The sequence below is a fragment of the Podarcis muralis genome, chromosome Z (genome assembly GCF_964188315.1).
Source record: "Podarcis muralis chromosome Z, rPodMur119.hap1.1, whole genome shotgun sequence".
Lineage (NCBI taxonomy): Eukaryota > Metazoa > Chordata > Lepidosauria > Squamata > Lacertidae > Podarcis > Podarcis muralis.
The window spans coordinates 49,331,116-49,345,189 of NC_135673.1; the positions used below are offsets into that span (position 1 = coordinate 49,331,116).

General features: G+C 48.2%; 1 protein-coding gene across 3 annotated transcripts in view; it reads right to left on the reverse strand.

Moving 5' to 3' along the window:
• Positions 1 to 14,074, reverse strand: part of GPC3 (glypican 3) — a 249,630-nt gene that overhangs the window by 131,172 nt on the left and 104,384 nt on the right. For all 3 annotated transcript variants that reach the window (XM_028714644.2, XM_028714643.2, XM_028714641.2), the window contains one exon: positions 6,706 to 7,400. In XM_028714644.2, the coding sequence (XP_028570477.2) occupies positions 6,706 to 7,400 (695 nt within the window). The remainder of the gene's footprint in view (positions 1 to 6,705; positions 7,401 to 14,074) is intronic.

Consider the following 14,074-nt stretch of genomic DNA (forward strand, 5'->3'; position numbering starts at 1 on the left):
TATGCTGTAGATGCTGGCATTCTCTTTCTTCTACAATTGCCATAACCTGCCCTGGGACCACTAGTGAAGAGCAGATCTACACATCCAATTTATTTATGTCAAGCTCTTCCTCCCAGGGCAGCAAACAGTAAGCGATGAAGATATCTTAAGAGCAATTCCAGTGCAGATGCAGCCCAGGGAAGATCTCAGCTTAAAAGACTTGTTGAAGGAGGAAGGTCTTCAGCAGACCCTGAAAACAGAATGGAGACAGGACCTGCCTAATACTCAGGGGGAGGGAACTCCAAAGGGGCAGGTGCCACAGCATCAGAGGCCCGATTCCTACCAATATTCTACAGTATGAACCTCCTGATAATATAGTATCTGCAGGAAGCCCTCACCTGCAGAGTACAGGGGTTGATTTGAGTAGCCTGATACAAACTACATAGGCTTCATGCACCATCAACAACACCTTGAACCTATTTAGTATCCTTTCATTGTAATATAAATCTGTACTGCTAGATTGAAGGTCTCAGGTTGAAAACCTCAGTCAACCACATTGCTCTAAGGCAGCCATGGGGAACCTCTGACCCTCTGGGTGAACGCAGGCCCACAAGAGTGCCTAATTTGACCCACCACACCATTTTGCCACACTCACCTGCCCCACACCTGACAACCTCTGCTTTATTCAACACCTTGAATGTGTTTGATGGACATCATAACCATTCAAATGAGCAAGTAGACAGGCCCCTGCTCTGGGGAGGTTACAATCTAAGTCAATGGAGGAATGACAGATGCGGGGGGGGGGGCACAAAAAATGGAATGGATGGGCAGCTACAAGATGCTACCAACTTCAGAGGGAATCTGGTTAGACAGGAAGCCAGCTTTTCCTAAGTCCAGGTGTTTTGGACTACAACTCTCATTATCTGTAAGCAGCATGGCAGGCTGCTGATGGGAACTGCAGTCCAAAACATCTGCCAGCAAACCAAATCCTGTCAAGTTCTCAAGCCATGGTTGATGCTGAAGGCATTTTTAAAATCTCTGCTCTTTTCCTACTATAGAGGCTGCTTTCTTCAACCAGCTCTGCCAAGTGAAATTGTCTTTAAAGGATAAAAAACAACTACCAGGGAGGAACTTGAGGATGGGCAGTGTGTGTGTGTGTGTGTGTGTGTGTGTGTGTGTGATGGAGAAGACTCATAAGAGAGGGTAAAAATGGTGGAAAATGTAAATTACTTTAAAAGCCTGCATTTGTAACCTTGAATGTCAGCTGTTGGCTTGCAAGCCTAATCATGGATAGATCAGCAGCAGAAGCTGCAGAAACCATTTAGCATCCCATTACACCCACAGAGCAGCTCCTGAACAAAGGCACAGCAGGGGGCCTCTCCTCCGCATCCCATAGTGCTCTTGTACTAGGAGGGGTGAGAAATGATGCAAGAATGACAATGGCAGGGAAATTAAGCAGAGTTCTTACAAGAGTAACCAACCTCTGGACTACACAGAACTCCGCTGGACGGTTCCTCAAGGATGCAATGGAGGCAGAAACATGGAATCTCTTTGCTGCCCTCGCTACCATGATAGACCTGATTATGAACCTGAATCTCATTTCCTCACTTACGCTCCAACCGGTCTGTGGTCTGAGAACCACAGCTCCTCAGCACATGGAGGAACAAAACAGACCCACAGCACTGGAGGGGGCACTCAGAAGCGATCATGTCAATGGCCCCATGAGACTCACCATTCCATGGGGAAACTAGGGCCTCCACAGCAGCAGCATGGCAAACCGCTCAGGCACCTAGGGAAGGTGCTTGCCCAGGGCATGTGTGCCACCCACGTGGGGGGGGGGACCACCCATAGGGCAGGGTGAGCCAGGTCAGGCATGCTGCCAGAACTGTGTCCCTCCCATAGGGACACTGAGTGAGATGCAGTGTGCTTGGCTGGCCCAGCGCTGCCCGCAAAAGCAGCACAGGGCTGGGGCCCGAGCCCCTGTGTTCCTGTGGGTCACCCTACAGCTGAAGGGCCCCTGCGAGTGACGCAGCACAGCGGCTCTGGCGCCCTCCAGTCACTCACAGGTACTCTCCTGAGTCCTGCTGGAGGGCAGCTGAGGGGAAGGCTGTGGGCGGAGGCCAGTCCCATGCTGCCTTCTCAGGCAGAGTGCAGTGCCTGCAGGTGCCTGAGCCACTGCGTAACTCCCAGGAGAGATGTGTGGCTCAGGCACACTGCAGGCCCCGTGGGACCAGCACAGGGTAGTTGCATCTTTCCTAGCTGCCCTCTGGTGGCTGGGGGCGGATGCAGCAGCCCAGCGCCCTGGGAGCCAAGCCCGGGCCATGCTGATTTGGGGAGCAGTCCACCAGGCTCTTGGGCGCCTGGCCTTGGGCATCACCTTGGGCAGTAAACCCATCCCCAAGGTAAGCGCCCTCCCCGCCCGCCCCTTAGCTATGCTACTGCTCAACAGGATCACCTGCCCTATCATCTGGAAAATCCCACAGAACAGTCAGGAATCCATCAGTTTCCATCAGTCTCTGGGAGTGGACCATCATAACTGGTCCCTTGCCTTTGCAGGGAAGAATCATCGCTGCAATTCCAAACCTCACCATGAAGTGTTCTGACCATAATAATGAGGTGATGGTCACCCTCTATTTCCAGACCAATGTTGGACCAATGACCACCTGAGACAGGCCCATTATTGCCGCGGAGGCCATGAACTCCTGAGCGAGAGAACTGAGGCACCCTCAGCACGGATGTTGAAGTCACCTGCAGCCTTTTCTCTCCCAGATACTTTAGTGAAATTGGTGCTGTGAGTAGCAAATGAAATGCTGAACAGCTTTATTCGCAAGTGCTTTAATCAAGGTTCTCCTCCAGTTATCCATTTGAATCTTTGTTTACCTTTAATGTACCAGTAAATTGTTCACGAGTTATTAACCCCAGAACAGAAAAAGCCATTTGTTTAAAATCACCTGCCCTTCCTCCTCCCAGCACCCCTCCCCTCACCTTGTCAGCTAGTTCCCTGCAATTAGAGAGCTTCTGTAAGGCAGAAATCCTTCATCACACTTTATGACTTCATTCCTTTCAAACTGCGAGTGCTGTTCCTCTTTCTCCCAGCCCCAAATAAAGCTCTCCAGGCCCTTTTTGCACCTTGCATCTACAGCAGCATTCTACCAAGCCAAAGCTATTTCTCTGCCAATCCCACAATACTCTATGCTTGACTCAGAGCAGCTTATAGCAGCATCTGGATTCTAGACAGTTCCTGCCAGCCAGCATGTCTAGTGGTCAGAATTGACCCTTCCTCCTAAATCCATCAGTTCCAGACTGCAAACTGAGTATTTCTTGCTTGCAAATACTCATGGGACTTCCTGGGAATGCAATGGGGAAGAAGAACAATCAGCACAGATAATTAATTCTGACAACACATTGCTCAACTGGAAGGGAGGTCATTCTAAAGCACTCAGGCTAAGTCAAATGTTGTAGGGATGCACAAATTTTTAAATATGGATCTGACAACCATCAATCTCATTTAGATGCCTATTTGTACATATGGACGAACTGCATTAAGATATATAATTCAGGATTGGTGTATTAATTGTTGACATGAGCTGCCAATGTTTCTTTCCATTTTCTTGTTATTATATTGATGAAATTTTTAAAAAAGAAAAGAAATCTATAGATTGTAGCCAATGGAGGAGTAAGTTAAAGTCATTTAGTGGGACAGTTGGCATGCATCATGCACAGGGTTACATTCCAGGGATTGCACACAAAGTTGTGGGTATAGCCAGAACAACCTCACATAACCATCTCCACCTTTTCTGAAGCTGACATGCCAAGTGAGCTTTGTTCTGTGCCTTGCTTGCCAGGCTCTGTGAACCTCTCAGACCCCAGTAAGCAAGTCTGAGAGCTTATGTGCATTTAACACACCTTGTGTGCATTTAATTTGTGTGATTTCAGCTGACTGGCCACCAAAAAGCTGCGTAAAGCTGCAATCACACAAGTTGCAAATCAACTGCACATTCATTCCAACGGTGAAATGTTTTGTGCCAGCAGAAAATTGCTGCACAAACGAACGAACAAGCAGATCGCTCATAACACTGTTGCATAACAGACTGCACCTCAATTGCCTGGGCAACGAGTGTCCACTAGCACAACTGTTGCACTGGATTCCTCTGTTGTGCAACATTCAAACTCACCCATCCTCTAGTGCAAAAGTCCTTGTGCCAATGAACAGAGAACACTGGATCCAGCCCCATGTTGTTGTATGAGAGTTAGCCATCATCAAGACCCCATATCCCCAGGCTGGTCAATGCAAAGTGAATTTCAAGGAGAGGAAAAGGAAGCCTCTCTCATTTTACACTGGTCATCAGCAGCATTTGCCAGAGGTGCACCTTAAACATCACTGGCAAGGCTGGTCTGCAAGCAAATCTGACATCTGTTCGCCTGAAAAAACTTGAGTGAAGGAGTGAGGAGGGACCCTCCCATTCTTCTCATGTACACTTGTGTCTGTTCCTTCCTCCAGAGCGTGAGGTTCGAGGGGGGGGGGCATTTTCTGAAGAGATACTGGGGAGGAATCAGAATGCAGGTATTTTTGCAATACCTTTCTTGCAATCTGACATTAACTTCATTTACAATTAGTTCTGTTAGGGAATATCCCCCACAATCAGTTGGTTTAGAAATATGGAATTATGGACAAATATATCTAGATGTAGCACTTTGCTTCTTTGCACATATGCTGCAGTCTTATCCAGAAATCTTTTTTTGTGAAATTCTCACAAGAATCCTCGGCCATATCCAGGCACTCTTGCAGGAAAGTGATTTTCTAGATCCATTTCAGTTGGGGTTTAGGCCTGGTTTTTGCATAGAAACTGCTTTGGTCAACTTGTATGATGACCTCTGTTGAGAGAGAGACAGGGGAAATGTGTCCTTGTTAATTCTCCTTGACCTCTCAGAGGCTTTCAATACCATAAACCACAGTATCCTTCTGGAACATCTGTCTGAGTTGCGGGTGGGTGGCACTGCTTTGCACTGGTTCCAGTCCTTCTTGGATGGACACTGCAGAGGGAGTCGCTTGGGAAGTGCTTTCAGGGTTCCTCAGGGTTCAGTTTATCCCCCAAGCTGTTCCACTTCCAAATGAAACTGCTGAGTGGGGTCATCTGGAATTTTGGAGTACGTTGTCAGCAATATGCTGTTGACGCACAGCTCTGCTTTTCTTCAGGTGTGGCACTCAATGAGTTGGACTGTTGTCTTGCCTTGGTAATGGACTGGATGAGAACCAACAAACTGAAGCTCAATTCAGGTAAGACTGAGGCCCTCTGTAACAGAGCTACAATTGTCTATGCTCTGGTAACCTCTAGATTAGATTACTGCAACAAGAGACTGCCTCTGAAGATGGTTTGGAAACTTCAGATGCTGCAAATTTTAGCATTCAGGTTGCTCCCTGGGGCAAGATAGTCTGAGCATATAATGCGAATCCTGGCCCATCTGCACTGACTGCCAAATAGTTTCTGGACCCAGTTCAAAGTGCTGAGCCTTAAACAGCTCAGGACTACAATTCCTCAAGGACTGCCTCTCCCCATATTGACCTTCCTGGACCCTGAGATCATCTTCTGAGGCCCTTCTTCATGTGCCCTCTCCATGAGAGGTCCGGAGAGCGGCAACATGAGAACGGGCCTTTTCTGCAGTGGCTCCTTGTTTGTGCAATGGTCTCCCTAGGGAGGCTCATGGTGCCTTCATTACATATCTTTAGTTGTCAGGCAAAAGCATTCCTCTTCTCCCAGGCCTTATAAAATGTGGGAGGGTAGTATTGTTGTGTTTACTATGTTATGGATTTTGTGTTTTTATACTGTAAACCACCCTTTGCTCCTCACTATTTAATACATAATAGTAATAACAAAAACGACCCAGAAGGCAGTTGGTTTTTATGGGCAAATGTGGCCAACATCATTACAGTTCTATAATACACCAAAGTACTTCATTTTCATGTTTTAAATCCTAATTTAATATTTTTGTTTGTTTGTTTGTTTGTTTGTTTGTTTGTTTGTTTGTTTGTTTATCATTTCCCCTTCCTTCACCCCAAGGTACTAGGGCAGGTTACAATAATTAAAACACAGTATCAGAAACAGTCCAAAGCAACTTGAAACAAGGTGGGCCCTGAAAATAGGGTAAAGAGGCGCATCTTCAGCATTCATGGTGCCAGACACACCTCTGCAGGGAGGAAGTTCGACGACTCTGGGGGTACTATGCAGGCGGCAGCGAGGAAAGGGGGAAAGGACAGGCGAGAGTATCTGCCTGCATCTCCTTATCCCCCCTCCCACAACTGCATGTTTAATTAGGGTTTGAAACAGCCACCCGCTTTGAGAGTGCCAGATCTTTCCAGGTGCATCCAACCCAGGAATGCCTCAACCCATTCCAAGCAAACCCTGGATCAGCCTGATTTGAGAACTGGGATTTTCCTAAGCTGTTGCTGAGCTCTATTGCACATGTTCACATGTAGTTGCTTCTGTATGATATCTTTCTTTCCCCTCACCCCTCTTCCACTGCTCTCTCAAAGAAATAAACAATAGAAACATAAGAAGAGCCCGCTGGATCAGGCCAGTGGAATGCCTGGCCCAGCATCCTGCTCTCCCAATGGCCAGCCAGCAAACTGGCCCTGAGCTCCCCTCCTGCGGCTCCACTGGCATTCAGGAGCAGAACTGCTTCCGACTGCAGAGCAAATGGTCTGTAAAAACTGGAAGGAGAACTCACCGTCGCTGACAGCTTCCCAGCATTCTTCTGCATGTATGTGATGGCATCTTGTATCAAGGAGAAGAGACTGAGAAGCACATGCTCCATGTTGTAGATGCCCCTCATGCCTCTCGTCAGCCCTTCCAGAGAACGGAGGTACTCCTGCCAATAGCTATCTATCTCCACCAGGCTGGCCAGGCACCCCTGCAGCACAGAGCCACAGAACCCAGCACATGGCTTCACCATCATAAGGTCTTGGCAACGGGCACAGTACCACATCTTCAGCAGGGCCCTCCCACAGTCCTTGCTGAACTTCAAGTGGTCGGTGGTGTTCACCACCTCAATGCCAAGGTTGAGTGCCTGGAGGAAGACTCGTGTCACCTGGAGAGACTTGGACACCTGCGTCATCATGATTTTGGGAAAGTTCCCAAACACCTTCAGGTCTCGCCGGGCAAGTCGGAGGCACTCGGTCATTTCCAGCGAAGGCTTCGGTGAGCCCGGGTTCACCAGGCGCAGGTAGACCAATGGGAACAAGCTGTCAAAGAATTCGTTTATCATGTCATTGACGTTGATGTCTGAGCCCAGGATGTACAAGGATATGTCCGTAAAAAACTCCCCCACAAATTTAAAAGCTCTGGCAGCTATATTGCGATAATAGTTTCTGAACATGGAGTTGGTGTAGTTTCTCGCATGCCGCACTACAATTTCAAAGGCTTCTGGAAAAAAAGAAAGAAAGGAGGAGGGGTCAGTGAACCCGTTTCCAGAAAGCAGAAACAGGAGAGTGAGAGGTGGGTCTTCTTCTAAGAGGAGGGTCTTCAACTATAGAATCCATGTTGACAGCAAATCAAAAGCAACCTTGAAGAAATGTGTAACTCTCCCCAACTGGAAATAATTTCACACCCCCTGCCTACCCAACCAACTAGCAACTCTCCCTAGACAGAAGATAAATCAGAGCATTACTGAAGCATGTTTGGAGGACAGGAGATCTTTCCTTTCCAGTGTACATTTAATATACGCCAATGTGCTCCAACACAGATGGTTTAACAGGTTTAACAGGCTTTGCTTTTTCCTTTCTTTTTTTGCTGACCAGTAGGGTATTGTGGTCATTTTTAGAATAATAGAATCATAAAAGGTAAAAGGTAAAGGTACTCCTGCCCGTACGGGCCAGTCTTGACAGACTCTGGGGTTGTGCGCCCATCTCACTCAAGAGGCCGGGGGCCAGCGCTGTCTGGAGACACTTCCGGGTCACGTGGCCAGCGTGACGAAGCTGCATCTGGTGAGCCAGAGCCGCACACGGAAACGCCGTTTACCTTCCCGCTAGTAAGCGGTCCCTATTTATCTACTTGCACCTGGGGGTGCTTTCGAACTGCTAGGTTGGCAGGCGCTGGGACCGAACGACGGGAGCGCACACCGCCACGGGGATTCGAACCGTCGACCTTTCGATCGGCAAGCCCTAGGCGCTGAGGCTTTTACCCACAGCGCCACCCGCGTCCAATAGAATCATAGAACTGTAGAATTGGAAGGGATCTCAGGGGTCATCTAGTCCACCCCCTGCAATGCAGGAAACTCAGCTAATGCATCCATGACCTCTGCTTAGAAACCTCCAAGATAGAAGAGTCCATCACCTTCGGAGGGAGACCATTCCACTGCTGAACAGCTCTTACTGTCAGAAAGTTTTCCAAATGTTTAGTCAAAATCTCCTTTCTTGTAACTTGGAGCCATTTTAATAATGTTGCTGTTAAATATGCTGAATCCTCTCTAGTTAACATAGAGTTTTTAAATTCTACATTTTGTTTTTACTAAATTGAAATGCTATACTCTATCCTAGGTTAAAGCATCATTTTAATTTTTAACAGACATATGCTTATGCATTTATTACACTTTTAATGAAAGAGTAATATTTTAGAAAGCTGTCCCTTTATGGAGATTTAGCATTTTGCATTTTAAAAAAGAGCATTTAACATCATTTTAGCAGATAAATATTAGGTAATATCGCCTTTGGGGTCTACCTGGCATCTTCACACAGATTGGAGAAAGAGTCACATGAATGCTGCCCTAGTTACATTAATGGAGCCAGATCACAACATCCAACTGCTGCCATGACCTCTTCCCTTTCTGTTGAGCCATATTGGACCAGCAGCTCCTGCCAAGCAAGGGTCACATGTGTGCCAAGTGAGTTGATTCAGAAGAACTGGGGACTTCCAGGTTAGCGCCTCCAGCAATGGCGGATTTCCTCTGATCGGGAGGAATCCGCTTCGTGGAAACTAGGGTCTGGACCGCCACGGCGAGGCAGAGACCCACTAAAAGCCACAGGCGGGAGAAGCCTGTGGACGTGGGATTCGGCTGGCACCTTTGGCGCCTTCCCTACTCGCGGGGAAACCCGGTTTCGGGGATCCGGAGCGACGTGGGGTGAGCGGCGCGGTGCTTCGAATCGACTGCTCTTTTCACAGAGTGAAGCCGCATTGCTGTTGCCGGAGAGTGCTGACTTTTTCCTGTGGACAATTGGACTTTAAACACCTACCTGTGAGTAGAACGGAAAATTGGACTACTAAATATCTTAATTTGGCACCGAAGCGGGAAGGTTCTAAACAGGAAGTCCGCCTTCCGCTTTTGTAAATAGATTGAAGCAAAGACATTGCAAGCTAAAGTCTGGAAAGTGTTTTTTGTTGTTTTTTTTTTGTAAAGGATTAAATCTTCATCGGCTAAAACTACTAAACCCCCCTTGGAAGCAGGAGAAGAGGGGGGAAATCTTAGATTGTTTAAGCCTGCAGGAGAGAGAGTAAAGAAAGATAAATTTCTACCTTCTTGAACCTGGGAACGGGCTGCCAAAAAGACAGACGTTTTGGGAAAGTTCATTGACTGTGAATAAAACGTACGTTGACAGATAGTTAAATTAGAGAAACATATTGATTCCAATGTTTCCTTTTGCACTTAAAAGGAACAAAATATTTGAAAAACGAAAGTAATTTTGTTGCTGGATCTGCTTTTAAAAGGACTGATACAAATAGAAGTTGTTTCCCCTAGAGGGAGCCTTTGAAACTGTTGTTGGAGTGGACCTGGGGAACTCTACAGCTGTAGAGATTAAAGATCGTGAGAACTAGACATTGACCTTGAACAAGAATGTGGACAGAAGAAGCCTTAGTGATTGCTTTTTGCAAAACAAGCGCCTTACTGGAACAGCTTCATGAGAAGATGGATTTGATGACTACTGCAATTGACAACTTTGGACAAACAGTGAACACTTTTATAGAACCTTCTCAGGAACTGACCCAGGAATCTGCTTTGACAGGGCAAGCTGGAGAAGATAAAGGAGGAGGTTGTTGTCGAACCTCAAGTAATACAAGTGGAGAGAGCCGCGGCCCTGCAGGAACATAAGCTGTTGTTCCTGATGACCAAATCTGGAGTGAACCAGATTTGGAGAGATGGAGTTCCATTTGGACTGGAGATGGGAAGTTGGATAGATCCCCCTATGCAGGGATGTTCTGGCTTTTGGGATCTGGCTTTGGGCCAGGGGGAGACTGGAGTTGTGGGGGCTGTTAACTTTGGAGGGACATTGAAGCATGCTTTGAAATATCTTTTGGATTTTAGTGCTGACCATGGAGAATGGGCTGACCTGTCGAGAAGGGATAAAGACATTGTTAGGTTGGAGTTTCCCCGAGATCTACTCCTCAGTGACAAAGGAAGGAAATTAAGAACAAGACCAGCAGAAGACAAAGTAAAGTGCAGGTATAAATATGAAGAAGATCTGCAGAAGGGACATGGAAAAGAGTTAAGAGCCTCGGACAGAAGATCACCAGGTTGATGGACTAGATGGAATAGATAGAAAGGACTGACAGAACCCGAGACCAGGAAGAAGAGACGGTGGATGAAGATTGGAAGAAAGTTTAAAAATTTATTTAGAGAAATATTGTAAAAATAATGAGTGCTAGAAAAATGCTGGAAGGGAACTATTTGGCTTTAGTAGAAATGCTATAAGGAGTTATGTACAAATAAGTTTTAAGTTTTAGGGCTTTTATGGTAAGATAAGGTTTAAAGAAATTAAGATAACTAAAGGACAGAATATAGTGAAAGATGGAAAGGATTTGCTGAGATAATTAATAATTAGAATACAAAAAAGGGAGGTGTGAGGAGGTCGATGAAACAAGTTAATGAAAGATAAAGATATGGGAATATTGGATTTGTTTTTAATTCTTTTTTTGTGCCTTTGTTTTTGGTTTTGATGTATTGTGTGTTTTGTACTCTTTTTTCTTTTTATTGACTTGTATTGTTTAATTCTTTTTTTCTCTTTTTCCTTTTTCTTTTTTCTCTCTGTAATTTTAAATTCTCAATAAATATTTTTTTTTTAAAAAAAAAAAAGATTCAGAAGAACTGTTTCTTCTCCTTCTCCCACCTTCCCAGGTCCCGTGTAAAGCTGGTGCCTAGCCCAAAGGGTCTCACCCTGGGGCTCTCACTTGAGACTGAACAGTTGACTCATAAGATGGAGAGGACATTAAGGGTCTATTAATTCAGTCAGCCTATGTACAGAGATGAAGGAGACGAAGAACCCAATGGCTCTGGCATGGCAGTAGCCCCCTAGTTCTAGAACACCGTCCTTCTGGATGCTTATTGGGAGTTCATTCCTCTATGGAAATTTCCTTGCTTCTTTCCAGCTTATGGTGTCCATCGTTAAGACTGTTTTCCAGCCTTGAGCCCATTTGCTTTTATAGAACAGTTTTTGTACCTGTTGATATTGATGTTGCTGGAAGTTTTTTTGATACCTTAACTGCATTCTGTGATTTGTAATTTTATGATTTATTCTATTTTTATATGTAAACTGCTTTGAGGTCCCTTGTGACATTCAGCAGGAAGTAAGCACATTAAATTGAGTCAAACTGAAGCAAGTGAAGCCTTCTGCATCCTCCCTATGGAACCTCCCACAAACCTCTGGATGGAAAAAGCACATGCACATTTCTCATAGATTTTGGCCCAGTTGTATAATTCTGCACCCAGAGTCATGCAGAACTTCCCTGCTCAGGATACACAAAATGACAAACTCTTTCTACCCACCAGGACATAAAAGGAACACGTTGAAAGAGGGGAGGCTTATATTCTTTCTAGTGCTAAATAGCCGCACAGCTCCACGGCTCCTCAGCTCTCGAGGGCACCCTTAATAAAGTGATGGCAAAGTCACAAACAGCCCTTGCGGTTCACAGGTCACTAACCATGTTTGGAGTAACAGCTTTCTATTCTGCCACCCTGGGAATGAGGGGGAGGGGGAAATGGATGCAGCAGGCATGAAAATTGTCAGGGGTTCAGGAGCAGAGGCGAGGGCAAGGGAGGAAACAGAGAGCGAGGGGGAGGAGTCCGAAGAAAGGATGAGTGATGACGACGACCCGAGATCTCCGAGTCTTTCCAGTGAATCGGAAGATTCACAGAAAGGGGCGCCAGTGGCCAGAGCAAAGGGGGGGCCTAGGGGGACACCCCAGGAGGAAGGGACCAGCGGGGGTGCAGAGGGCAGCAGTTGGAAATCGGGGCCAGCGTCCCCACCAGAGCGCAGTGGAGAGGAAGGACGTCAGGGATCGAGCCCTGGCAGCTCGCAGCAGGGAGGAGGGCATGAGTCAGGAGTGACCACACCCCCATCGGGGAGCGAAGAAACGGTCAAGCGGAAAGTGGAAGGCTGGGCGCGCGCGCCAAGTTCAAATGCACGGGAAGGCGGCGCAGTAAGCAGCCCGGAAAGGGAACCAGGTCCTAAAGCCCGACGCAAGGAGACAGGAGGGTCCGGGGGGTCAGCGTCAGAGGAGTCCCGGAGGGAGGAGACCACGGGGGGCAGAGGGACCCAGAGAAGGACGGTCAGGCGGAAAAGGTGGAGTAAGGCGAGGATATTAAGTTGGTGTACGAGGGGCGGAGATTCAGACGGAGCTTCGCCGGTCTAGCCATAAGACGTAGAGTTGCACGCAGCAGCTTGGAAATGGAAACTGTAACTCAATAAAGACTTTTATAAAGCGAACGCTGGCTAGCGTGATCCTCTGTGAGCTGGGATCGGGGAGCAGCTCTGACAAAAATGATTGACATGAAATATTAAATATATATATCTATATATCTATTAAAGTTTCAAAAGCATAAGGTTTTATGTCTCCTCCCTCTCCTGCCCATGGCCCCTTGCTCAAATTATGGCTGAAGAGAGAGCGAGTTACGGGAGCCTTTGCAGCAGAGCTTGCAACAGCCATAGGCGCCGACTCCATGGGGCCTGAGGGGGCCCGAGCCCCCTCAAAAATTTGTTTGGGGGGGCTCCGCCCCCCCAATAATCTCGGGCGCCCCTCCAGCAGAGCGCCGCCGCCGTGCGGTTGGAACCGAGCGGCGCTGCCTTGAAACAATGCAGCGCCGGCAGTCGGGAGACTGGGATCGAGGCCCCACCGCCCAGAGAGCCACCCAAGTTCGGGCAGAGTGGGACTTGGGCGCCGGAGAGGAGACAGCCGCGCAGAAGACTGGGCTGCCCCGGAGCTGGTGTGCGCCTAGTGTCTTCCTGAGCAGCCGACGGGGTGCGCTTTCGGGTATCACTTAATGCTCCCTCCCGCGGAGAGATGCAAGCGCCTTTTCCCTCCCAGCCCCCCCCCCCGAAGCAGAGGGTGACTCCCGGCCGGGATGATGCGCTTTTGTGCCTCCTCCTCCTGCCACTCGCTGCGCACCTGGGCAGCCGGCACTCCCTTGTAGCTGCTGTGCCTTAAAGGGACGGGTGGAGACGCAGCTTGCCCGAGCAGCCTCTCTTGAGAATGCCGGGGGCGCCGCAGACCAACGGGGCTTTGCCGAGAGGGGTGGCCGAGGGAGGGGCCTGGCCCAGGGCAGGAGCCGGGAGGTGTCATCCACGGGGAGGTGTGGAGCCAAGCCCGGATGCCAGGTCTTTCCCCGCCTCGGCAGAAGGAACGCAGCCAGGAGGCGCCCAAGGGACACAAGGGAAGGCGGCCCGACGGCGCGCAAGGCGGACGGCTTTGTGCACTGCCCGAGGGGCGCAGCGGCCCTGTTCTCGTGGCGGGGTCAGTGCCTTGGAATTTGGCCATCTGGGCCTTTGCTCGACAGCAAATCCCACCGGCCGGCAACAAACCCGGGTTTGCCTTCTTTTGCTCATTTAACAGGAAATCCTAATTCGCCCGCTGCGTTTCACCACGCTTGAGCACTGCGACACTTTTGTAAGACTACACGGATGCTATACGTTTAAAGCAAAAGTCGAGGCACATTCTTTGCCCTCGAAGAATTTTGAGCGCTGTCATTTGCTACTGGTTGCTGGGGGTTGTAACTCTCTGAGTCCAGGGGGAAACTGCAGTGCCCAGAATTCTTCGAGGGCAAAGAATGTGCGTCGAAGGAATAATGTGTACGCCTACCAGTTAGTTCATTCCTTCCAGTGGGTAGGAATCCT